This window comes from Sciurus vulgaris (assembly GCF_902686455.1).
Source record: "Sciurus vulgaris genome assembly, chromosome: 3".
NCBI classification, from domain to species: Eukaryota; Metazoa; Chordata; class Mammalia; order Rodentia; family Sciuridae; genus Sciurus; species Sciurus vulgaris.
Genome location: NC_136463.1, coordinates 26,801,495 through 26,828,195, shown reverse-complemented (window position 1 = coordinate 26,828,195; position 26,701 = coordinate 26,801,495). Strand labels below are relative to the sequence as shown.

Genomic DNA, 26,701 nt, shown 5'->3' with positions numbered 1-26,701 from the left:
TAGGAGTTACAATTGCCCTACAACCTATGATTGAGGCAGCTTCTATTTGGGCATCATTAAAACCCCAGGCTCTTCCTGGCCAACACTGCTAACTGCTGCTTTTGATAGCTTTGCCAGAACTAGTCACATGGTCAGCAAAATGCACTGCTAAAGCATCTGACTCTTAAATGTTATCTTAAATGTTGTCTGTCTTTGTCTCTTTGGTACCTGGAGGAGTGTGGGTCCAGTGTTTTGAATAGCATGGGATTAGATGGTATGGGAAGTTCTTCACTTATATAACATAGAGCTAAGAGATCTTAAATTCTTTGAGAAGAATCGAAGAGGGGTGAGAACTTCAGTGGGGCGCGGTAGTAAAAGAATATGCAGATATGGGTCTCTAGGAAATTTGAGGCAGGATTGCAAATCTTTCATGGTGATGGGGCTAACCTGGAGTGTTGCCAGAGTGGTTGGTGGGCTTTAACGGCCAAGAGCACACTGCCTGCATTCTCTGCTAAATTCAGTATACACTGAATGACATGATGGGCCCCAAGACCCCACTATTCCTTGATCTTGGTGGAACTGTTAGAAATGGAATATCCTCCTCTAGGTAAGACCTTAGAAGTGGAGAGTCCTCCTCCAGGTCCTTACAAGTCTCATGAACAGACTCTCTGCCAAAGGATTCAGACTTCACAGTCTTCATATTCTAGGGACAGGTCCGCTTTTTGGAGCTCCTACAGAAACTGTCACATATATAAAATGCTATTTGATACTAGCTCATGTGCTCTGACTGGACTTAACCTGGGCTTACTCTTATTCCAGGGGCAGAATAGAGTTCTTTTAAGGGCTGGAGGGGAAAACTGGTGTTTCCTTTCCAGTTCAGAGCACAGGTGGATGCCCATCAGCGAGTTAGTTTAGTGAGAGTGGACAGTCTCTTCATGGGTTAATAAGTTTTGCTCTCTTCCAAGATAGAAGTTGCCCTTCTTTGTCCTTGAAGTGGGAGCAGGGAAGAGAAGTAGAAACCAAGAAAGGCTGAGTGGGAAATCTGGTCAGTTTTCTCCTCTGCCGAGTTGCATCTTCATAGAGAGGATTCCATTATTTGGTTTGCAGGGTATGAATTAACCAAACATTAGCCAAATCTATTCACATGGTTAGGTCAAAAACAAATCCTGATGTCAGAGAGGAAAGTTTGGGATCCTGTTTGAAGTTCATAAATTATCTGTGCTCCATTTCCTCCACAGCCATGTGGAGCTCATGAAGGTCCATGGTTCCTGGGCACAGCTGCATGGTGGGAGGCTCTGGTACAACTGGCTGCAAACAGCAGACCCCAACTCCTGGTGCCCCCCAGAACTCCTGGTTTTCTGTCACTTTTTTCTCCCTCTAGGGTCACGACAAAGCTGAATGCCTAGCTTTAGAATCTTTTAAATGTTTATCCTCAGGCCCAAATAAGCCTCAATTGACTTTTCTGTGTGGGAGCACCACAGCCAATCAAGAGTAGCTTTAATAAACTTAGAAGAATGCTATCAAAGTATTTCATAATAGGAAAATTTCAAGTCCAGCCCTGGGGGACCTGGAACTGAAGTTCAGACCATGTACAGACATTCACCCTGCCCTGTTCAGGCGCCCAGGTCTTTGGGTTTGGTCAGGAGCACCAGATAGCTGGCCCTGGGGTGGATGGAGTACCTTCAACTCAGCCCTGCCTGTGTCTTAGAAGTTTGGACTTCTCGCTGCCTAATCAAAGAGGGGGAGAACTGGGGAGGCCTTTTGTTGCTCTGACACAATGGGCCTGTGATAGGAATCAAGGACTGTGTTCTCTTCGAGGCTACCTGAGTGTGACTTCTCAGAGGATGGGCAGGGTTTGGCAAGGTAGAGTTGTGCCTTGGGGTGCCTCCTCTCTGACCCTGAGCTGCCTATCCTAACCCATGGCGGGTAACTTCCAGGGGTGCCATGCTTGTTAGGAAGCAGCCTAGTCTCCCACCAGCTCTGCCACTTGGATCTCCTTATCATCTGATCCTAAATGAAGACCTGCGGAAGAGTACTCTAAGGTATTATGTCCTCAAGGGCTAAAAGTAGGATTCAACACACAACTCCAAAAACAGATCCAGTACATCCACAAATAAAAAATATATATAAATTTCAAGCTGGAGGAGGCATAGAATTAAGGAATGTTCACTCTGTGGTGAGGCTAGAGAACTACTGGAATGTTGAGCAGACCTTTTTTTCTTTTTTGGATTGGCCAATGTTGTTATTCTCTCTAAAATTAAATTAAGTTCTTACTCTCTCCTCTTCCTTTCGTAAGTGACATTGTTGGGACGGGATTGGGTATCGTTCAGTGGTAGAGCATGTGCCAGGCCCTGGGTTTGAGGCCCCACCTGCAAAAAAAAACCCTAAAAACAAAAACAAAAACCATAACATTGTAGTAGTATTATCTAGCTGTGTTTCCTAACTTTTTTTTAAACCTCTATAGTCCCTTCTGCCCCATCTTGGAAATTACGTGCTGCCTTTTTAAGAGGTAGGCACCTTATGTTTCAAGTTCAAGTGCAATGGAACTCACCCTGCAGCTTGAACAGATTTGAGTGTTTTTGCAGAGGGAGGGCCAGGGCAGATGGGGAGTGTCATGCTCAATAAATACTTGTTGGATTGAGTTGCTGGAAAGGGGTTGGGGTGAGGAGAGGGAGCCACACCTCCTCCGGGCTCACTTGTAATGGTCTTTCCCACTTCTGGTCCCCACACACCGCTCCCCCTCTGTAATACCTCTGTTTAAAGCGACCCCCCTGATGCATTAGTGCTCCGTCTTTCTTTAAATCACTGGTCTCCTATTCATCGCGGTCATTGGGCTTGAAGCCCAGCTGGTGGCAAAGACGTGGCATTTCCATGGATGTCATTGTTGGGCTTGTAGGTTCTCTTCCCAACACATTTAAAGCCAGAGGGTGAGCTTGGGCAGTTACCAGATTGATTCTTGGAAATGGCCAATTTGTAGGGTTTGGTTATGATTTTGTTAAAAAGCCAGATCACCTGTCTTTAGGCTTTGAAGTGGAGATGGGTGATGGACTGCAGAGTCTGTGACAATGCTGGATATCCTTTCACTCCAGGTAGATTGTACCAAGCACTACTGAGAATAGTAGTGCTGTACCAGATAGCAAGGAAAATCAGGACGACAAAATCAAAATCCGTGACCTCCAAGGCCAGGAAGCAGAATTACCCATGAGCCTTAGGGTGGTTTCCGAGGTTGATCGGGCCATAAGCCCCTTCTCCCAAGCCACGCGTCATTCTGTGATACCAGGGACTGCTGTTTCTCTTCCCTGCTTCTCAAAATAGGCAAAAGCAGGAAAGAAGTGCTCATTATCATACTCCAAATCCTGGACATTTAACTGTCCTCCACAGTCTGTGTTCCCTTGCCTTTGAGGTTACCAGCTGTGACTCTGGTGACTTAGTCAAAATGATTTTATAAACTTGCCTAGCTGAGTGTAACTCTGAACAGAGTAAAAATGTGATTAGGAGGATAGGCAGCTCCTCTTCCCTCCTCCACCCTCCTCCACACTCCCTTCCTTTTAAGAGTTTTTTGTGCTCCATGCCTGTTTGATCGCCCACGCGGCTTTGAGAGAACCACTGCTGATAACACGTGCGTTCCCTGCCCCACAGCTGCAGGCTGGCAGAAACCTGCTGCACAGCCCCTGTTTGGGGATTGTCTATGTGACTCGTGCCCATCAGATATGACGCACAGGCTGGGGGTGGGGCCAGTATAGCTAGCACGTGGCATGATAGAGGGGATGCCACCCAAGGGCTTTCACAGTAAACATTGCAGAGTCTGGACTGAGGGTGGGGAGAGAAGGGAGGGCTGTGGGAGCCACATTCGGGGGGTGGGGGGGGGGGTTGTGCTGAAAGCAGCACCTGGACGCTTTCTCAGTGGAACCATGATCCTGGGTAGTTTTGTTTTCACAGCAGAAAACTATAACAGCTGCTTCTGTAGGAGTCTGTGAAGGCCCTAAAATTCACCTGTATTCTTCAGAGCAGTTGCAACTATAGATAGCTTTAGGTCTTTTTTATTTTCCCTTGCAGTATTGGGGATTGAACCCAGGGTAGATAGCTTTAGTTTGGACAGTGTATTCCATTTGTTTCATTCTTGGTACTTAAAGTCTATACTCAAATATCATTTATCCTCACAACTGTCCTACAGATGCTGGTGACATGCCCTTGTTGTTGCAGATAAGGAAACTGAGACCCAGAAAAGTAATTTGCCCAAGACCATGGGACTGATAAAGCCCTTTTGCTTTATTAAGGAAAGAGCTCTTCCCACATATGTATGAGAATCTGTTGTAAATTTCACCCCAGTTGGGCATCCCCGCTGCCTGCCTAGCACATCTCTGGCCTTTGTTTCCCTGCTGGTTGTTTACCTGTATTTCAGGAACAAAGACTCGTTTGTTAGACCACCCAAAAAAGAATCGGAAATTAGACTTCAAAGAAGTGTGTTTCTTCAGCACCCCAGAGTGACCATCCACGCTATAGGCTTTTCACACTTCTACTTTCCCTGTGAGGTATAGCTAGATGTAGATAATTGGAAGATGACAGTGACTTCATAATTACATGTGTGATGCGTGTGGCTTTTGAGGGTTTCTAGTTGGTTGAGGATGCAGTTTCCATGTGGATTGTGTAGCTACCATAGACAGATAGGGCACTGGAGGCAGATGGGTATCCTGCCTCTGTGGGATCATAACCATGGTTACAGAGCTGGGACCTTGTCAGGGAGAAATGCTGGGATGGAGCTTACAGGAGAGGCTAACTTTCTAATGTGTGACTATGTGAAACCAAAAGACCATCTGGTAAAAAATGTGGGTGGCACATTCCCATGGCGGGCTATAGATGCAAGAGGGTGGCATCGTGCCCTGATGACAACTTAGTCCTCCATGTAAGGGGATCCCTGGTGCACCCACTTCCCTTCTGGTGGGAAAGAAGCGGGGGAACATGAACTGCCTGAGCATGTATTTCTCTCCTCACTTTAGGTTAGCTTGGAGTGGGTCCAGTAAGGGGGACAACAGGGACTCAAACTCTGGGAGAAAGCTCTAGGTGCGGTCTTGGTATCAGGGATTTGCCTGTCCTGCTTCTCTGAGGTATCTTAACTGTCCCTGGAGGGTTACGGGCAGCTCTAATCTCCAAACCAGATTTTGTATAGACTTTGATGTTCTAATACCTATATGCCTGTGTGAAGCCTTTCTTTCCCAGTTACTTACCAGCCTCATAAGATAAACTCTCATTACAATAAATATTACAAAACCATTTCTGTATAATAAAGATGTTTCCATGGTTCATATAAATGCTTTGTTGTTGTTTTTTTGTGGGTTTCGTTGCTTAAAAAAAGAAAAGAGTAACCAACAATCTCATTTATTTATTTATTTATTTTGTCCTTTTGTGGTCCCTGTCCATGTACTAGTTTGCCTCTACTGCAGAATGCTTGAGTGCTTGCTGTGTGCATTGCAGGCAGGGAGGGGAGAAAGCTGTGGAACCCTCACCAAGCAGCCTTGCCTCCAGTGCTGTCTCTTCAGCTCCAACCTCCCACCTCAGATAACTCCTGGTTCTTTTCAAACAGAACATCACACAAAACCCCAGGAAGGACAGTGCTTGTTTCTGTGTGTGAATGAGTGGGTGTCAGGCGTGAATGGGGGCGAGTATGTGTGTGTGAGAGCATGTGTAAAGGCAAGTGCACGTGAAAGAAAGCCAACAGTAAAGTAAACGAGGCAAATGTCGATAGGCAAATCTAGTAAAGACTGTGTGGGTGTTCTGTGTACCATTCTTATCCTTGCATCTATAAATTTGAAATGATTTCCAAATAAAATGTTTAACAAATGACTATGTGCTAGGCTGATTTGAATCGCAGGAGTTCTTTAGAATGGAAGTTTTCTTCTACATCCTTATAACATCTCTTATTCTTCCCCATTTAACAGACGGAACAACTGACACCCAGAGAAGTTAGGTGACTCGTCTGAGTTCACGAAGCACATTGGGGTAGAGGCAGGGTTTGGGTCCAGGTATGAACCCTCTAGTAGGCCACCTCTCAGGAGACTGCAGCTGGGCCTTACCTCTCGCACTGGACAGGGTTGGCATCAGATTCTGACAGCTGATTGGGTGCCTGCTGCCTGCGAGCGCCCAGCCCCTGCCACACGTGGACCCAGCAGCGGAGTCAGCAGGGTTGCAGCAGTGTGCTGAAACACGGAACATGTTCAGGATGTCCAGGTACCTTTAGGGAGAACCGCCTCCTTACTCTAAGATTACATGCCCTCACCGTGATCTTCGCTCAACTCTTCATTTCTTAAATTACATGAAATTAGAAGGCTCTTCTGCACCAGAGCCACAGAGTAATGTAATACCACTTGACGTTTACACAGTAGAGGTCTAAGGGGGAAAGCAGAGAGTTTGGTTTAGGAAGCCATGCCAGGTTATGGGCCTACGCCAGGCAGCGTTCCCCCACTGTGTTCCCGTTGGTTGGTATACCCACTGCCTTATAAATATCGTGGGCTTCAGGAAAGGTGTTTGTGTGGTTCAGTGCATCGTATCTTACCAAGTGGGAGAGGAGCTACGATTTCATACACTTAAGGAAGGGCTCACTTTTATTAAGAACCTTCCTCCACCGCCATGCGAAGGAGAGAATCATTGCTAGGCAGGCAGAGTTAGGGGATCAAACCCTGCCATGTGTCCCAGCCCCTTTTCTTTCATGCCAAACCACATGTTAGGCATCTGTCTGTGCTCCTTGGAAGCCCTTAAATCATTCCTTCACTTTTGCTTACTAGTGTTTTCTCTCCAGCTGCTAGAGTTGGGGTAAGTGGATGAATCCTACTCAATTTTTTTTTTTTTTTTTTTTTTTGTGGTTGTGCTGGGGATGAGATCGAGGACCTCACACATGCTAGGCAACCGCTCTACCACTGAGCTACACCCTCAGCTCTTATTTGGCCCCCAATTTGTGATCCTCCTGCCTCAGCCTCCTGAGTAACTGGGATTATAGTTATGCACCACTACCTGGCCTTGCCTTACCTTCTTAACAGGAAAAAAAAAGGTGGGGGGTTTCTGAAAATCTTTTCTTTTAGTGCACATCCTTTATGTGAAACGCTTACCTGCTGCTGCCTTAGACTTGATTAATCTAGCTGTGGTTAAGTTGTCCTCAGGATGATTTTTAAGGGCCCAGGCAGTTAAATGAAGTAGATCTGTGAGCATTTGCTATGTTACCACCCCAGCTCATACACTTAGGTTGTTTGTCCTTAGGGTGTTGTGAAGTTATATGGACTGTCTCTTACAATTCTTTGACATCTTCTCTCTAATCCTCCACTATTCTGGCTCTGTCCTACCCAAAAGTAAGTGCCAGGTAGATGACAACCAGAATCAGGGCAAGATGGAGGAACGTGAGAAAAGCCTGCTCCCAAATTCCTGTGGGGTTTTCCGAAGCTTAGATGTCTGTTCGAGCTGCTGTGCAAGTGGTAAGGTTGTCTGCTCACAAAGGATTGTGACAAGTGAGTTTTGTTTAGTTTAGTTTTTGTTTTTGGTACAGGTGTTGAACCCAGGGGTGCTCTATTACTGAGCCACACCCTTAACCCTTTTATTATTTTGAGACAGGGTCTTACTAAGTTTCTCAGGCTGACCTTGAACTTGTGATCCCCCTTCCTCAGCCTCCCAAGTTGCTGAGATTATAGGCATGTGCCACTGTACCCAGCTAACAACTCAGCTTTTATGTTCTAGGTCTTAAGAGGCTTGGATAGGACATTCTGTTTTTGTTTTTGGTTTTGTTTTGTTTTTGCAGTGCTGGGGATTGAATGCAGGACCTTTCACATGCTAGGCAAGTGCTCTACCTCTGAGTTATATCTCCATTTCAGACATATTGGTAATTAACATCCTGTAGTGTTTCCCCAGATTCAATTCTCCCTTTTGCTTCAGGAGAAAAAAGTTATTTCTTTACCTGATTTATAATAGGTGACATTATCACGAAGCAGCTCCTGATTTCAGATCTTATGCAAGGGAAGATGGCGGAACCTACCTTCCAGTGATAAAGGGCGCCATACCTTCTCTGCCTCTACACGTACATGTTGAGGGGGTAACACCGGTAGCAACCTTCTGTTGGGAAGTCATTGGAGGTTTTAGCCATCTGTTGAGGGTAGGAAAAAAAAATCTTTCCAATGTGATACCTTCAAGATTCTTTCTGGAGGGGCCACCTAATCTTGTTTTCCAGACTAGTTTACCCTGGAGGCACCGCATAACCTTTGTGCCTCTCTTAGGAAATCTGAACAACTGGCAAAACCAGGGCTTCAGAGCAGGGGATGCCCTGGAATGTTGCCCAGCACACTTTGGGTTTTTTCCACAACTAGGGCATAGCATGGGAATTTGCCATTGATTTAAGGTCAGTTTCCGAAGGTCAGAACCTAGGTAGGGAATCACCTGGCAGGATGTGGTGGTCTCTTAGTTGTCTCCTCTTGAGTTGGAACAGTAGAGCAGAACTTGAGAATGGAGATGATCAGAGGAGTGAAAGTGAACAAGATGGTTCACATAGGTTTTTAAGGATGTGATGGTTGAGGAGAGTAACCCTAATAGGATCTTAGACCCTAAAGGCAGAGCAGATTCTGTGACATTTTTGGCCCTGAGGAATCTAAACAAGCAGTTGTACCATATGTGTGTCTCTGTTATCCCCTCCCCCACAATCCCATAGCAGATTGAATCAGAGTCAAGGTTAAGAGAAGAGGATCCCGACAGTCCAACCCAGTGCAGGGTGGCAAGCTGGCCAACCTGCCCTCTGAGCTCGGAGGCCTGCTTGGTGGTTAACTCCCAGCTTGTCTAGTCACATGACCAGACCTTCTGCTTGTGGCTAGCCACAGGTAAATTGAGCACTATTTATATTCTCCTCCTCCGGAGGAGCTGGGAGAGATCATCTGGTAGTCCACAACACAGCTGTTTGAGCAGCCTAGGTAAGGCAAGCCTCCCTTTAACTTTGTGCTTTTTCTTTTTTATTTCTTAACTTGCCCCAGATAATAGCATGAGCTCTGAGATTTCACCTTAGCTACACTGGTTAGTAACCGTCTCTTATCCTTTAATAGTTAGGGAATTCTAGCATTAGAGGAGACTCAGGCTTATCTAGTGTGACCTCCTGGCTTCATTGGGTGAATGTCGAGACAGCTGGGGACTTGTAATTATCTCTTCCTGGTGCTTTTCAGGAGTAGACTCTACAGTCTCCTTCATTCGGTTCTGATGAGGTTTTTCCTTTTGTCTAGCCAGACTCTCACTTGTTCCAGCTAAAACCTTTTTACTGTTCATTTTTCACCCACACAGAAGGCTGCTAATAAATAGTAATTCATTTTGCCTTATTCCTGGGGTCTAACGACCATCTCTCTAGCCATTTTTACCTCTCTTCCTTGTGATCTCGAGTCTCACAGGGTTTCTTTTTGAAGGGCAGTAAAGACAAATGGATGCATACTGGTCACTCAACTGGCTATATCTGAGGTTGTATCCAACTCTATTCATGTTTCTGGACTCCTAGGAACCCCTTAATTCTGCTTATAGTCTTGGTCTTGTCCCTGGAATGACATGGCACTTCTTAATTTAGCTTAATGTCTCCCTTCATTTAATATCTTTTTATTCTAGCTTGATTTGACATGCATTTTGTGAGTTTTCATTCCTTGTCTCAGATTTTCCTTCATGATTTTATTACTTCTTGCTCATCTTCTCTTTCCCCCAATTAAAAATCCAATGACCATTGAATTTGGCTACAACCTGCTAAGGTTGGAATGCTAAAGATTTTAGGTCTTGCTACAGAATGATTTGAATTTCTATTTTGTTCAGTTAAGCCAGTTTTTGTTTTGTTTTCCTCAGAACTTTATTTTTGGAAAATTTTCAAACCTACAGAAAAGTTGAGAGTACTATGCATAATATTTATCCTTCACCTAGACTCATTATTGATTACTTTTTGCCACAATTCTTACCTGTTTTCTCTCCTGTGCCTATATGTAGACATACTCATGTATGTGCATCCATCTATACTGTTTGGATGAAGTATTTGAAAGTGAGTTGCAGATATCATGACACTGTACTCTTCAGTGGCATTTTCTGGGAATAAGGACATTCCTCTACATAACCACAATATTATTATGCCTGAGGAAATTAACTATGATTCCATATCATATAACATATAGTCTGTTTTCACATTTCCTCTTTAGCAACTTTGTGATCTGGGACCCAGACAAGATCTCATTTAGTTCTGTCTTTGAAGACATTTTTAAATCTAGCTGGACACAGTGGCACATGCCTATAATCCCAGTGACTCAGGAGGCTGAGGCAGGAAGATTACAGTTTGAGTTTAGCCTCAGCAACTTAACAAGACCCTCAACAACTTAGTGAAACCCTGTCTCAAGATAAAAATAAATAAAAAGGACCTGGGATGTACTTAGTGGTAAAGCACCCATCAGTTCAATCTGCAGTACCAAAAAAAAAAAAAGTATCTCAGTCTATAAATACCCCCTGACTACTATTGTTTCTTATGACTGACATTTTGAAAAGTAGTATTCTAGCTGTTCTGCATTCTGAATTTTTCTATTTCTTTATGGTGGCATTTATCTTGTTCCTCTATCCCCTGTGTTTCCTGTAAATGGGAAGTTATGTTTGAGGCCTGACTGATTCAGGATAAACATTCCTAACAAAGTATTTCATGGGTAAAGTTATGCACTTAATACATCACTTCAGGAGGTACATAATGACATAATGTCCATAAGTAGTCATGCTGAAATTGTGTTTGTGTATATGTATGTGTGTTTGTGTGTTTTATGTTTTTATTTATTTGGTGCTGGCGATTGAACCCAGGGTCTTGTACATGCCAAGCACAGGCTCTGCCCCTGAGCTTCATCCCCAGCCTCGCTATGCTCAATTTGTTCATCGGAGGTGGCAACCAACAGATTTCCCATAGCAAAAGCACATTATTCTCCAGTAAGTGGATTAGGGGTGGTACTTCGACATTATATAAATATTCTGTTCCCCACAACCTTTCACCCAGTGATTTTGGCATCAGTTGACTTCCTGATTAAGATATTACCTTGGGAGTCGCACAGAGCCAGTTCTGAATTAACACTAATGAACCTGAGTATTGATGTGAGCAATTCAAAAGAGGTATGCCGACATTTTTTTTCCTCTGGCTTTTGAAATTATTGGGGGAGGCAACAAAATGGGGTCATCAAAATTCTATCAACATTTATAGGTATTTGGGGCTAACATTAAATTGACTACTAGTTGCTTAAACATATTGCTGTCTGGCAGTTTGCTGGAAGTCAGGGAGAAAGCAGGCTGGATGGGGCTTAGAAGTAAGTCATTGTTCACAAGTCAAAAATTATTTTGATTATTTGAAAGTTATCTGTATTAGTTCCTTTATTTTACTCTCTACCTTTCTCACTAGAAAAGGGATACCTCATTTTTAAAAATTTTTAATTGTCTTCTTCCTTCCTTTGCTGACCCAACATGCCTAGTGGGTAAAACAATGTTCTCCAGACCCAGGAACAATCATCCTGGCTCCTAGCAAAGGAAGGGAATAGAACCTTATGGCCCGTGGAGTGGTTCCTGAACCAAGGCAGCCAGGAGGTCATGGCCCAGTTGAGTCTGACAGTGAAATACAAGAGTGGGATTGTACGTTGAAGAGTCTTCTGTTTGGGGAATAAAGGGCCTTACTTGCTCATTGACCTTGGAGAAATCAGTCCACCCCTACATGGGGGTACAACACTTAGGAAACTCCATCCTGTAGGAGAATTCATGACTATGTGGGGTACACACATTCAGAACAGAAATCAGGATGCAGTTTCAATCACAGTCGTCTTCTTGCAAGATCCTCCTCAATCTCTGGTCCTTCCTGTGCCTCACTTATCTTAAAAGACAAGAGCTGACTGAGCATCGTGATTCCTTTTCTACTTGATAGGGATCAGACTGCTATAAGAAGTGAAGATATGAGGGGTGTCTACCTAGCCTTTGAGAGTATAGGCCACCCCAAAATCCATCACTCCCAAATAACAGTGGGATAAGGATTTGTTTAGAGGGAGGGGGATAGGGTCCCCACTGTGTGTGCTGTTCTTGCAAAGGCCCTATAGATCCTAAAGGAACTGCTCCAGTCAGTAACTCCTGGTGTTCTGTTCTGTCTTGAGAATGTTGAAATCCTACAGAGCTCCTCTTCAGAGAATTCAGATAAAAGGTGAAAAGTTCACACCACTTCCTTTTCTTCTAACTGTAGTTTCTTGAGAATTGAACAAATGTCAGTGACTGCTGTCTACTCTTGATACATATTCTCTCTCTCTCTCTCTCTCTCTCTCTCTCTCTGGGGTTACCCTTTGCCTCCTTGCTGATACAGTTAGTGTATTCCTTATTTTTTCCCACAGTAACATCTCCAGAAGGGTTTCTCTTGGCTTGTCTCTCCAGCTGCCTCCAGATGTGGTCTGCATCTTGGGAAGTCAGACTTGTAGCCAGAAATGCTTTCATGGCTCTTGCTTGAGCTGTATACTTAAATAAGGAGTCTGTGATTGATTGAGGGCCTGGCTGAGAAGTTCACATATACACAAACACCATCGCTCTTATTTTGGGTAATAAGCCTTCTTGGTAGGGGAAGCATGATGTTACTCCTGCTTCGCCTTTCTTTTGAATCTAGTTTCTTCTCCCTGATGAGGCTGAAGTTAGCCGTGACTTGGTGTTAAAAAAGGTGTTCAAAGCTCCAGGTTTAATTTCCCCAGCTGGGATGAATGGGGTCTCTGAAGGCTTTTCATGGAGGGCTTCTGACTGTTTTATGGTCATATTGGGGGTTTCCATTTCACCACAACCTCCCTCCCAAACCACACATCCCTGAATTAAGCAGTTAAGCAGCATTGGACCACAGGGAGCTCAGGAGCTGCTTGCCCTGTTTAATCCCAGTGTATGGACTGAAATAGAAAAGTAATCCCTGTGAGGCTGCTTAGAGGAACTTCCCCTTGTTACTACAAATCTGTTTTTGGGGGAAATGTTTGGAAATTCTGAATCCCTATTTGACTTTGTTCCTTTTCAGATTAACATTTCTGTCCAACGAAAAGGCTGCATCACAGGAAACAGGACAGGGGAGAATCTGTTCCCTCAATGTCTAGCCATACTACCCTGGCCCTGCCTGCTTCTCCTCCCTAAGTAAAGATCATTGACAAAGAAACAAAAAAGTGTGGTAGAAAAATATTTATAATGTGACCTCTTTTTACTGAAAATGTACATGCACACATATGTGCACAAAGAAAGGGCAGGACAAATGTGCATGGATAGTTTTGTTTTTTTTTTATTTCTTGCTCATCTACATTTTCTTATTTCCTGTGACTTGTACTTGTGCAACTTCTGTTATAACAAGTTTTTTCTTTAAGAGGGGAAGTGAGGGCTGAGGATGAGGTGCAGAGGTAGAGTGCTTGCCTAGCATGTACATGGCCCTGGGTTTGATCCCCAGTACCACAAAAAGAAATGGGAGGGGGGTGAGAAGGTTAATGCTAATACTGTTTTAAAGCCTGAAGACATGAGAAAATGACTCATAACTTGTTTGTTGAACCAGCTAGTTGTTGAGTTTTTGCTTTGTGCAAGATCTCATTGGCTGTCTCTTCTTCCTTCTTGGGTATTCTGGAATGACTATACCTTGTGCTGATGGAGGGTTAGATGGTAGCCTTGTCTTTATGCCCCAGGCTTCTCTCTTCCAGATCGCCCCTTCTACAGAGGATGGTCTCTGCAGATGTCCAGCTAGATCCCATTGTTCAGGGGTCAGTTTCTCCTTGCAAGAGTCTCTCTCTGCCCAAACTGAGGAGAACAGCCAGAAGCACCTCACTGCCTGTATCATCTGCTGCCTTCCTCCTCCCTGCCCCTGACCCTATTCCTGCCCTTCTTCTAAGAGCTGTTACCCTTCTCCATCAGGTTCCTCTGGTGGGGATGTGCTGGTGTGGTCAGGCCAGAACTGATTTCCACCGGCAGGTATTGGGAGCAGCAGAGACAAATTGGTGTGGCTCTTCTCAAGAGGCATTTGCCAAGGGCAGCCCTTAGGGTCATGCCTGGTGGTAGCTGGCACTTAGGGATCAGTTGTATCACTTCCCCACTTCCACTTTGACTGCAGCTTCTTGTCTTCCTCCTTAGCATCACCAGGGTCTGTCCCAGAGCTGATGTAGCAGGCACTCAAAACCTGCTTCCTGAAGGAATGGGTGTGTGCTGTGGTGTGCTGGGCCCTCTTCTGCTCTTGGTTCAGTATGTTGTCTGCTCTGTGTGCCATCTGCCCTGTTGACTATTCCCCGCCAGGCAGACACCTGACCTTTAGTCCCTGCCATACATAGCCCCTCTCCCCAAAGCTATATACCCATAGCAGTTGGGAGGCAGGGCCAAGTGGTTCTGAAAGATAGCACCTAAGGCTTCTTATCTCCTGCATGTGCTATTTTGTTTTGTTTTTTCCATTTGCTATTGCCCAAGAACCAACGCATCTGCCACTGCTCAGCTGCATGGTGAAATGGCCTGGCCTGGTGCCAGGGTGCTTCACCAGGTGGTTGGGCTGGGGAGGCTGCTGCATGCGATGGACCGATAATACCCCACAGTGCTGTAAACAGGACACTCCACCCTCCCGCAGCCACTTAGCCAGTGCCCCAGCGCCTGCTGCTTTGTCATGACCTGTCATGATATAGACTTCTCTGATACCAGAGCCAATTGTGCCATTTCCCTCCATTTCCCAAACCTGAGAGGGGTGCTTTCCAGAAATGAAACCAATTCATCTTCCAACCACAAGCAGCCGTTGCAGCTTTTCAATGCTTCCTATCCTTTGGCCACAATCACATAAGCGCAGGGCAGGACCCACTGCCCAGATCTTTCCGGTATGCCCATGAATGATTAGCCCAAGAACTGCTATTGCAGCTACACTTGTGAGATTCCTAGGTGGCTTTTTGCAACTGAGGCCAGTCACATTGGGCAGCAGAACTTAAGTGCTGACCTGCAGCAGAAGATGCCCAAGTCTGCAAACTGTGTTATATACCACCCCGTCACCATTTATCTTAGGTGGCATCCATGACTCTTGGATTGTCACTAGTAGAGGGAAGGACTTTGACACTAAAGACATGCACATACCTTCCAGGGAACAGGAGAGCCACCTATGGACATGGTAGCCACAACCTAGCCATATCTTTTCTGGGTAGTCTCCTTTTTCTTGACTCCCTCATGGTATTTCCATCTCCGCTTTTCTTTCCAGCATCCCTAAGAGGTAACACAGCTGGGGGCCCTGTTCGCAGAGGGAGAGCAGGCCGGTAAAGTGGGTGGTGTCGGCGGCACTAGTATCCTCGTGAGGACAGCTGCAGTCAGACCTGTGCTGCTCACATCTCTGCCTCTGCCAGCTCTCAGGATGCCACACTGCCCCGTCAGGATGCACTCCCTTTAAGGAAAGCATGGGAACACCAGTGCCCAATTTGGGCTTTGGCTTATATTCCATTTGGGGGAAATCTTGGTTTAGTCCTTAATTAGTTTTGCTACCCAAAGAAGCTGGTGCTTCCCAAACCATTTGGAGATTTATAAAAGGGGTAGATTTTTCTTTTTCCTGTCAAAATCTAATCTTTTAAAAAGTGCCCCCTCTGTTTCCTAGGCATGCAAGAAACATGGCATTTACCCTCCTCAAAGGGGCTGGACATGCCAAGAATTTGGGGATTTGGGAGGGGCAGTGGAGCCTTGCTGAGGGCTCAGACAGAAGAAATTCTGCCTTGTGGCTAGCTAGGAGCTGAGCCAGGATCCTGTGCTAGGGTGCTGCTGAGGTCTCACTCTGATTTAAGGAAGAGAAACTAAGGCAAGACTTTCAGTTGGGCCAGTTACAGTGAGAGCTTTGCAGGTCTGCAGGTCTGCAGTGGAGAGGGAGACAGTACTTGTTTCCCTGTTTTTTCATTTCTTTCTCCGGTCTTCCTTCCTTCCTTCCTTCCTTCCTTGTTTTTTTTTTTTTTTAACTATTTGTGTTAGTTTTTGTGTATGAAAAAGCAAGTCAGGACCCCTGAAGTCTTCTGGATTGTTGCAAATAACTTTGGTTGGAGGTGGTTGGAAAGAATGAGGAATGGAGCAAAAATGGGTTGTTGGGTTCTCACACCAAAGTCCAGTTTTCTGGGTGCACCCTAGCCCCGCCAGTACTGGGGCAAAGTACCACTATGATTATTGTCCTTAAGATTGGACTCCAAAAATAATTCATGGAATAGGGTAGAGCGTGAGGGCAATGAAAACTGATATAAAATGAGTGTCATAAAAATTGTTGAACGGAGATAGACTCCTTTATACCAGGTTTCAAAGACTTCCTCAAGAAACAACCAAAAATACAAAATATAAAATGAAAACAGGTCACTAGAGATGCCTAGGTCAGGCCTGCCATCTCTTCCTTTTCTTTCCATCCCTGAACAGGAGCTTAAAAAAGCATCCAGTTATCCAGGCAGGTGTCCCAGCAACTCCGTGTTCCTGATGCTACAGGATGTGAGACTTGGGAACCGCGGAGAGACTGACTTTGGAGGAGGAAGGCTTAGATTTAGATCTAGGCTCCTGCTGACTCCTTGGGTGGTGAAGTGCCATCTGAGCTGCTCTGTGCCTATCTTCCTTATCAGCCTCTCCCTCGCCCCTTCTAGAACTAACAGGAGAATAAAGATCACATCACACAAAGTACTTTGTGTGGAAGGGGCAAAGCTTGAGAGTATCATATGAACAGGAGATAGTACTGTATAGTTTCAGTAAGAAAAATCCTAAAGGAGACTCTTGCAGGGACTCATTTGAAAGGATGGAACAGGTGGCTTCAAGAGCTTTCCCCCCACATTCCTCTTTAGCTCTGCAGTCATAGTCCCCTTCCTTTTGGCCTCTGGGATTAGAACATTCTATCCTTTATCCCAGTCACTTGCTTACCACCTCCTACCTGCCTCTTTGGTTATCTGTCATATAATTTTGCATATCTGCTTTCCAGAGGCCCTGTCTCATCACTGGGCTCTTGTAGATGCTTTTGGAGGCCCACAGGACAGCGTTTCAGTTCTGAGCCAGCTGCTGATGTGGGCCAGAAGCTCCTAGAAATATTTCCACCTTTTTAAGCCCAGCCCAGGAAAATGAGTAGTTGAAATGCTAGTGTAGGAGGTATGAGCAGGCCTATCACTAACTTACGGGGTGATGAGTTTGCAGGGAAGGCACAAAAGAGGTTGGGCTTTCCAGAACCTGAGGAAAAGTCAAGCAGCTCATGGGGCCTTTGCTCAAGGTGAGTGGGCTGGGTTTGGATACATACAGCAAACAAACTCAGAATCTGTGGTATACATTAGTATCCCTTCTAGTATCCATTGTTCAATTGTATTCAGATTCTTGAGTACCTGCCAATTGCTGGCCCTATGCTGTAGAAGCTGTGGGGGATGCAAACATGAATCAAAGCCAGTATTCTGGCCACAGGTTGTTTATTATCTAGGAGTCACAAATACCTGTAACCCAAGAGAAAGAATGATAAGTTTCAAGAGTACAAAGTATTCTGAGGAAACTCAGAATATCCTGAGACTCTCCTTGTGGGGGATTCCCATGATCCAAAAGGCCGGGTGGAGATGGAGGCAGTTAGGCAGGCCCTGGCAGGTGGCTTGGATTTAAACGCTAGGCAAAACCTCAGGAGGGAAGGAGGCCCTGATGGTAGTGCAAAGTGGTGTGTAGTATACCTGATCTGGGACTGAGAGGAGCAGTGAGGTGTAAAGTGGAGATAGGTGGGACCAGAAATGAAGCCTTTGACCTCCATCTTTGAGAGTCTGTGGGAGATTTTAACATAGAAATGTTAAGATCATTTAAAATGATGTGTGTATACGGTGTGATACCTTTTTTTATTCTAAAGCATATACATACATGCACACACACAGAAGGTAGGACTGCAAGGATATATGTGTCTCACAGTAGTAATAGTGGTTATTGCTGGGTGTTGAGATTTTTTTCCTTTTGTTTATGTATTCCTGACACTTCCACAATTCACATGTATTGTGTCTGTATTTATAAGTCATTTATAAGTTATTTTAAGTGAGCACATATTATATGATGGCTGAGGGAGATGATCTAGAAATATGGCAAGGATTAGATAAAAATTGAGAGTGAAAGTTGGCTTCATAGTCTCATTGATAATATCCAAATTGGAGGGGAACTCTGCAAATGTTCAATGCCTGGGAATAGCTAAGCAAATTACTATATGTCAACCTGGTGGAATATCATACAGTCTTTAATAATGACAAATATGTAGATTGTTGATACTTGGAAATGGAGTTGTAAAAAGGGTAGAATAAGAGAACATAATGTATTACATTTTATATTGATTACAAATATGTCAAGGTTTACATAAATACATAAATGAATTTGGAGAATGTGGTGGTATGTCTTTTTCTTGTGGTAAAATACAAATAATATCAAATTTACCATACATTCACAATGTTGTGTGACTACTGTGTGTGCATTTAAGAACTATTTGGGTTTTGTTTTTGTTTTTTGAGTGGGGCTGGTCTTGAAATCCTGGGTTCAAGCGATTCTCCCATCTCTGTCTCCTGAGCAGCTAGGACTGTGGGCATGTGCCACCACTGCCAACTTCAGAGCTTTTTTTATCATCCCACATAGACACTCCATGTCCATTAAACAGCTCCCATTCTCCCTCCTCCTAAGCCCCTGGTAACCTCTGTTCTCCTTTCTGTCCCGGTGAATTTGCTTCTAGGCACCTTGAATAAGCAGACTAAGGATACCTGCCCTTCCGTGTCTGGCTCATTTCCCCTGGCATCTGTGTGGTAGCATGGGCTGCACCCCACTGTTTGACTCATACAATTTGAGCTGCTGTGATTATGGGTGCACAGATACCTTTTCAAGCCCCTGCTTTTAGTTTTCTGGGGCGGGGGGGGGGGGGGTGTGGTGTATGTACCTACAGGCAGACTTGCTGGATCATAAGAGAATTCTATGTTTAACTTTTTGAGGAACTGCCGACCTTCTGGCATCTTTTTAATATAAAGCTCTTCAAGTCTATTTATACTTGCAGTTCCTAGTTCTTTTTGCTGTGCTTAATATACAAATAAATTACCAAGGGATTACTACAGATGTGAAAGCATTCTATTCTGTTTAAAGGAGAGAGCCTATATAGATCTTAAGATAGTGGAATGTTTTGAACGTGGCCATGGAAAACAGGGTCAGTTCAGACCATTGAAATTTCCAGATGATTCCAGAACCATTTTATCACCAGTTTCAACTTTTGCCCTCTCCCTGAAATCTTTAACCAAGGTAGATTAAAATGAATGGATTTATAATTGCATATTTTGGTCCTATTTAGATAGAAGTTAAGAGACAAGAGGAGAGAACCAAATGACTTGGCTATTTTCCTAAATTGGACTCCTCAGTCCTAGAGAGTTGAAAGTAGTTATATCATTTTTCTCTTCTCAGGCACTAGATTCCCTGGAGCTTACAAGTTCTAAAGGAAGTATGAAGAATCCTTTAGTTAATTGAGCTGGATTTGTGCAGTGTGTAGGAGCCCTGTGATGCCTGCTGGAGGGAGGAAGGGGGTTCAGACATAAAAGATGGGAGAAAACTTGGTTTTTGTCCACTTAGAATTCCCTCTTTAATGATGGAAAATACAGCTAGTTTCAGGAAACTGTTCACAGTTCATGTCCATTAGGAACAGGAAAAAAAGAGGACATGTATAAAGTAACTGAAGGCCACAGCCAAATGGTATAAATTGCTTCCATGATTAAACCTAGGCGGTTAAGTCAGGAAAGCCCTTGTCAGACTGTATGTGCTCTGTAGCTGCTTCACATTCTTCTAGGAGGGAAGTGAAGGCATGGCAACCAGGCGAGGCTTCCTAGAAGAGAGAAGGCTGGTTGCCACGTCTCCTTCCTCAATGTTGATGACAAGGTGTGCGGGCTGTGCTCTCTTCCAGCCAGCGTCCCATGTTCGGTGCCCCCAGAAAAGTCAGTGTGTAGGCCTCAGCCACCCCAGGTCCGACGTACCTTCTCCCTGGACACCATCCTCAGCTCCTACCTTCTGGGCCAGTGGCCACGAGATGCTGATGGGGCCTTCACCTGCTGTACCAATGACAAGGCCACCCAGGTAATGCAACTTGCTCCTAATGGGATCAGGATGGGGTGGGAGGGCTGGCTGAGGAGGCCTTTGGTCCGCCTACCCTTCTCAGTCATTGAGATGGTTCGTCCTTGGTTTTGGTTATACATGTAAATAGCTTTTCATCTTCTACTGTTTACCAGCTTGTTTTTCTTTGTAAACTTACATGAAAATTAGTTTGCATTCCCTCTGACTGGTGGAAGGGATTCGTCAATCTGAGTTTTCAGTTTGACTTTTAGTCCTTGTGTGGGTATTCAACAGTTGACTTTGGAATTTAGACTAGGTTTTAAAAAATGAGATTTACCTTGCTAAAATTAAACTAAGGCCAACATTCAATTGAGTTTGCATTCCCCAGATAGCCAGAGGAAGTGGCCAAAAAATATGCTGAGCCAGGATCAATCCCACTGAAGAATTAGGAGTAGAAAGTTCTGAGATAATGGAGTTATTTCTTCCTGCAGCCTAGACTAGGATTCCAGTGTACCCATCTGAGTTCTGTGGAGCCCAGGGTCCTCTCCTTCAGTATGTTTACTCTTCTCATTACGAATCCTAAGCTTAACTGGGCATGGTGGTGCACACCTGTAATCCTAGTAGCTCAGGAGGCTGAGGCAGGAGGATCACAAGTTCAAAGTCAGCCTCGGCAAAAGCGAGGCATTAAGCAACTCAGTGAGACCCTGTCTCTAAATAAAATACAAAATAGGGCTGGGGATGTGGCTCATTGGTCAAGTGCCTCTGAGTTCAATCCCTGGTATCCGCCCCACCAAAAAAAAAATGAACCCTAAACTTGACTACCTGGGAGGTTAAGGTAGAAGGATCACAAGTTCGAGGCCAGCCTCAGCAACTTAGTGAGGGCCTAAGCAACTTAGTGAGATCCTATCTTAAAATAAAAAAATTAAAATGGCTGGAGATGTGGCTCAGTGGTTAAGCACCCCTGGGTTAATCTCTGGTGCTCTGGCAGAAAAAAATAATCCCTAAGCTTGGAAGAAGTTTCATAGACCATCCAGTCCATTTGTCAATTTTTGAGTAAAACAGTATTAGCCCAAGCGAGAAATCATTTCATACAAAGCTATTTCTTAATCTGATTCAGGACTTCAACATTCTTAGCAGTTGAGTTGGTAGGAGTCAAGTCTCTCTTCGGATGCAGTTTAAACCAATTCCTGTTCAACTTTAGAATAAATGAATGTTCCCAGATAGGCGTAAGCAGGGAGGAAAGGACACTGGGCTCAAGGTCAGCCCTCTCTTCTGGATGCTGTTGGGTAAGTCAGCTCTTCCTTTGTATGCTGGGTGGAGTCGCCTGCTCTGCCTATTTGTAGGCATTCTGATGGCCAGGGAACGGCCCCTGTAGCTCACTCTACCTCCTCTCCTGAGCACGTCATATCAGTTCCTTTCTTTTACTAATTTTTTATGAGATTCATTTTCAAATGTTATTAGTGAATGTTTGAATGCCAATTCCTGTTCTTGGCATGTTGGAATGAAGAATAAGGAAATGAAGACAAGATTTGACCTCTCTGAGCCTAGATTCCAGTTCCATGAAGGCCAGTGAGCAGCCAGCCAAGGGCTGAGATGGGGCCAAATGTCTAGCAAAGTTTAGAGGAGGAGAATTCTCCTGGGGATACCCCACCTTGAACCAACAAGAATTTAAAGCAACAAGAAGTTAAAATCGATGGCCCTCCTTAGAGCTACAAATAGAAGATGAAGAGAGTACACTCTAGGTATAGACAAAGTGGGCCTACTTCCTGGGAGCCCAAGCTCCTTTGCCCTTTGAAAAAGGCAAGCCAACTAGGTTATGCTCCCTGCTCTCAGGGCTGGGAGCATGTGCCCCTTTCTCTTTTTAGGGATGTGCTCAAGTCAAATAATATGCCTTGTCAGGGAGGGCTTCCTGGAGGAACAGGACTTGAGTACAAGGGCTTTCACAATGGCCTCCCACTTTGCCAGATGGCAGGCTTCCGTGTAGCCCACCCATCTCTACCTCTGTCATTTCCTGCTGCCAGCCTTCTAGGAAGTCACCATCTTACTCTTCAGATAACTTTCTCTTTGTCAATGCAAGAAGGGTTGGCCTCAGATGTTCCCTGGCGGGGTGGAGAGGCGTGAGTTCCAGGCTGTGTGTTTTTGCTCAGGCTCCAGCTGTAGGCCAGATCTTTTATATAACAAGTCTGGGCTTCTTGCCACAGCAAGACAGAGGTCAGCGATGCGCCTCCATGGGTCTGGCAAGGCCCAGCCATACAGCTTTCCTCTTTTCCTGGGATGGGCTCCAGCCCTCGAGGAACTCTTAGCAACCTGTCAATATTGTGGCTGCAGGCAAGAGATGGGAGATTTCTGATCAGCATAGGCATTCAAACCAAAATATGTTCTCTGCCCATTTTCGTTTCTGGTCTTCAGGGAATTTTCTGCTTCTATGTTTTGGGCTTCCTTCAAATTCCTGCTAGAGGCTTCTGGCCTGTCACAAGCTACCTTCTTCAATGCTGGTATTGCACTGTGAAAGCCTAAGGTTCTCATGACAGCTCCTTCAATAGCATGTTCCTTCCCTACTAAGCCCAGCGATGGAGATGAGAAGTTTTATTGGTAGATACAGGGAGTGTGGGGAAGAGAAGAGGGACGGGAGGGAGGCAGGGTCTACTGAAGTCCTCGATAGCTTTATTATTTATTTATTTTGCAGTGCTGGAGATGAAACCCAGGGCCCCAGGCATGCTGGGCAAGCACCCTACCACTGAACTTCAGTATCCCCAGCCCACTGACAGCCTGCAAACTGTTAAAAATGGATGGATGCCAGACTTCCCTCAATTGCTTTGAGCTAGGAGGTGCTATACCTACCCCTACCCTCACCTCCTGCCCTTTTCCTCTTAGCGCTAGTAGTGTAGTGGTTTATTATTTGCTTTATTTACCATAACTAGCAGTACTTATTACTGCTCTCTTACTTACCTAACTTCCGCAACCCAGTGCCAGATTGCATGTTTAGAGACCACATCAGCCCCAGCATTCCCAGGGGGAGGAGCGAGGCCTTGCAGTGAGGTTAGGAACCACAGTTATAGTTAAGGCTAAGTAAGCAGCTTCTCTTCCTCTGAATTCCCTAGAGGGAACAAGGTCCCTGCCCTTTCTACGCTAGTTTCAGACCAAGGCAGCAAGGACAGAACTCCTGCCATTAGATAGCTGACTTGCTCTGTATTCAAGGCCTCTTCGGAGGGCAGAAGATGGAGTTAAAAGCTCTTCGTTCTTGAATCTATTCCAGTGTTGCCAACAACCTCAGTGTTCCCTTCCTGGCTGTGTTTTAAGCTCTTAGGCAGATTCAAAGGATTGTCCTCAGGCAATTCAGTCTGACATGCAGAACTGGTTACCCACATACTTGGGGCAACCAGACCAGAAGAAGTATGGATGGATCTTATTTGGGAAATCAGTTGTTCTAGGAAGGAGTAAGAGGTGCGAATGTGGCAACTGGGAGAAAGTGCTTTGGAGAAGCTGCATGTTTTGAGCCAGGAAGAATAATGGGAGGGGGTGACCAGGTGTCCCAGAGATCAGCCTAGTGAGTGCAAGGAAGATTAGGCCCAGCAGGAGCTGGATGCACAGCATTTGGCCAGGGAAGGCTAGGAAGCCTCCTGTGTGATGTCATCGTTGTCTGCAGGAATTTCTTTGTATCTGGGAGTACTTTTTTATCTGAATACATTTTTCTCTCTGGCCGGCCCATCCTTCCCCCAGCTCAGTTGGTAACCCAGAGGTGGCCACCAAGTGCTTTGGACTGGCCCCTCCTGGTGACTACACCCAGACCAGGCCAGTGATGGCAGCACATGCCAGTGGCTGTGATCACCCCTCTCCCTCCTTGCTGTGCAAAGCATTTGAGTCTTGCATTCTTCTGGAGGGAGGAAGTGGTCTCACCACAGCTGGTATGACTGTTTGAGACAAGTTCCCCTGCTGGTCTCATCCTGCCCACAGCCGGGACCCTGGGTACCTGCCCTGCCTGGTCCTGCCCCATCCCACTCCTCTGCAGCCCCACTTCCTCTGCATTCTCCAGGTGAGGTGGGGAAGCCTTGATGATATTCCTTTTTTCATCACCCCGACTTCATTTGTGGGGAAAAAAAGTAGCCTTAAGTCCTTCACAAACTTCATAGAGTGTCCTGAGGGCAGAGGCAAGCGTGCTAGTTTGAGGGGGACTCCCTTTTGTGCATTTTCTCTACCTGTGTGCCATCCTCCCCTTTTCCCAGGCCAGTGCTTCAGTGTTCAGTGATGACACATAATTCAGTGTGACCATCACAGGCCTTTAAAAAATGTTTTTCTTTGTGGGTGTGGGGGCCTGGGCACAGCGCCTGTTTTCCAAATTGGTGACCAGGACCAGTTGTTCAGTATATGGTTTGACAATAGCAGCAAATATTTGAACATGGTGGTATGATGGAAAATCTGAGGGCTGCCTAGTAATGGTAGGGCCAGAGATGCTGGCCTTGGCCACCTACAGCCAGGGTTCTCAGTGCTGGTCAGCAGGCCACCCTCAGAGCCTTTTCTTGCCTTTTCATTTGGCCAGAGCCCTAAGGGACTGAGTCCCTGCCTAGTATCAGTTCCCTGCATAGTTCCTGAGCATCTCTTCCAGGCCAGGCAAGTGCTCTGCACTTCCAACAGGTCTGTAGTGGGTTTTGTTCCCAGGACCCAACCCAGATCTGCATAAACTTACTCAGGTACCAGGCTCATTGAAGATGGTGAGGCCAGGATTCTCCCGCACCTGGACATGGAGTCCCCGTAGAAATTTAGTGGGGTTGGAGACCAAGAAAGACATTCCAGGTGGAGGGTTTCCTGCTCCATCCTGCCCCTCCTTGCTACGTTAGGCAGCTCTTTGGAAAGCTGTCCTCCACCCCCAGGTCCAGTTATCCTCCCACATGTTGCTGTGGCGCCTCAGAATCCCAGGCAAGTCTTCCTTGGTCTAGTTTTGTGCAATCTGAGCACCAGCTGTGACCTTGTCGCTGCCACTCATGGTTAGTGAGCAGCCTTGCTTCTCCCGCAACTGCGCCCCAGGCAGAATGTGAAATAAGTCTGTTCCAGTGCATGAGTCCCCTGGACAAACGTGACTTTTTGGTCTCCTGTGCTCAAGCTTGCTTGAGCTTACTTACAAAGGGTCATCTAGAGTGAGTACTCAGAGTGCTGCCATGCAGCCTGGCTACCTCTTTGAAGAGGGGCCTTCTTTCTCAGTGACTTTTCTGTGCCCTAGGAGATTTTAATCCAGACCTCTGTGGCAAGATCCAGAAGAGGAGAGTTCTATCCATCAAGGAGTGCTGGAAATAAGGGGCACTCTTTTTTTTTTTTTTTTTTTTTTTTAAATGCAGTGCTGGGGATGGACTCCAGGGCCTCATGCATACTAGGCCAGTGCTCTGAGCTATGTTCATAGCCACTGGTCCATGTTCACAGCCCCTGGTTCCTGCTCTTTTTTTTTTTTTTTTTTATACCTTTATTTAATTTATTTACTTTTATGTGGTGCTGAGGATCGAACCCAGGGCCTCATATGCACCAGGCAAGCATTTTCTACCACTGAGCCACAACCTCAGCCTTGGTCCCAACTCTTTTTTTTTTTTTTTTTTTTGGTCCCAACTCTTGATGCACCCAGTTCTGTTGGAGGGGCTACAGCCCCACTTAAGTACACACCTGCTTAATAATATCCAATACCAGCATGCCAGCAGCTTCAAGCAGGAGAGCTTCCATGCCAGGTTTCTGGGACTGCTTTAGCAAATCCCCTCAAATTTAATGGCTTAAGACAGCAGAAACTCATTTTCTCAGTTCTGGAGGCCAGAGTCCAACTTCAGTGTTGGTGGGCCAAAGTCAGGTGACAACAAGGCCACACACCCTCAGGAGGCTCTTGGGGAGTTTGTTCTTTGCCTCATCCAGCTTCCAGTGACTGCTGGCATCCCTCAGTTTGTAGCCAGTCTCTCCTCTGTGCTTGTCCTCTGTGTGTACAGTCTTCCTCTGCTCCTTGTACAAGGACAATTATGATGGCATTTAGGGTCCACCCAGATGATTCCAGAATAATCCTCCCATCTCAAGATCCTTAACTTAATCACATTTGCAAAAACTTTGCCATATAAGATAACATTTGTAGGTTTGTAACATCTTTGGGAGGGCATCTTACTTTACTTTTCTTTTTCTCCCTCCATTTAGTTATTCTGGGGGATTCAACAGACTACAGTTGGAGGAAACACTAGAAAAAATAAAGCCATTTTAGGATCTTATAGGCCCCACTAAGGTGACACCACAATACACCAGATATACTTACTTTTTAAAAAAAATATTTCTAGTTGTAGATGGACACAATATCTTTATTTTATTTATTTATTTTTATGTGGTGCTGAGGATCAAATCCAGTACTTCACATGTACCAGGCAAGCGCTCTACCACTGAGCCACAACACTAGATACACTTAGGTTTGCTTCAAGTTTTTGATATCTTACAATGGACACATATCATTATATAATCAGAAGAACCAATACTGTTGCCGGTAGAGACCAGGAAGCATTAGAGACTCCTTGTAAAATCTTGAAAAGCCTAAAACAGAAAATAAAAATCCCCTTTGACACTGAATATTTTTCAACCGGTCACACTGACCTCTTTTCCTGACACTTGCCTCTGCCTCACTCTGCTCCTACTACCCTGGCCACCTCATGATTCTGAAACATTGGACTTGCCC

General features: G+C 45.2%; 1 protein-coding gene across 2 annotated transcripts in view; it reads left to right on the top strand.

Annotated features, from left to right (window-relative positions):
• Window positions 1-26,701, top strand: part of FAM117A (family with sequence similarity 117 member A) — a 42,772-nt gene that overhangs the window by 4,669 nt on the left and 11,402 nt on the right. For both annotated transcript variants that reach the window (XM_079134285.1, XM_079134286.1), the window contains exon 2: window positions 19,874-20,043. In XM_079134285.1, coding sequence (XP_078990411.1) covers window positions 19,874-20,043 — 170 coding nt within the window. The remainder of the gene's footprint in view (window positions 1-19,873; window positions 20,044-26,701) is intronic.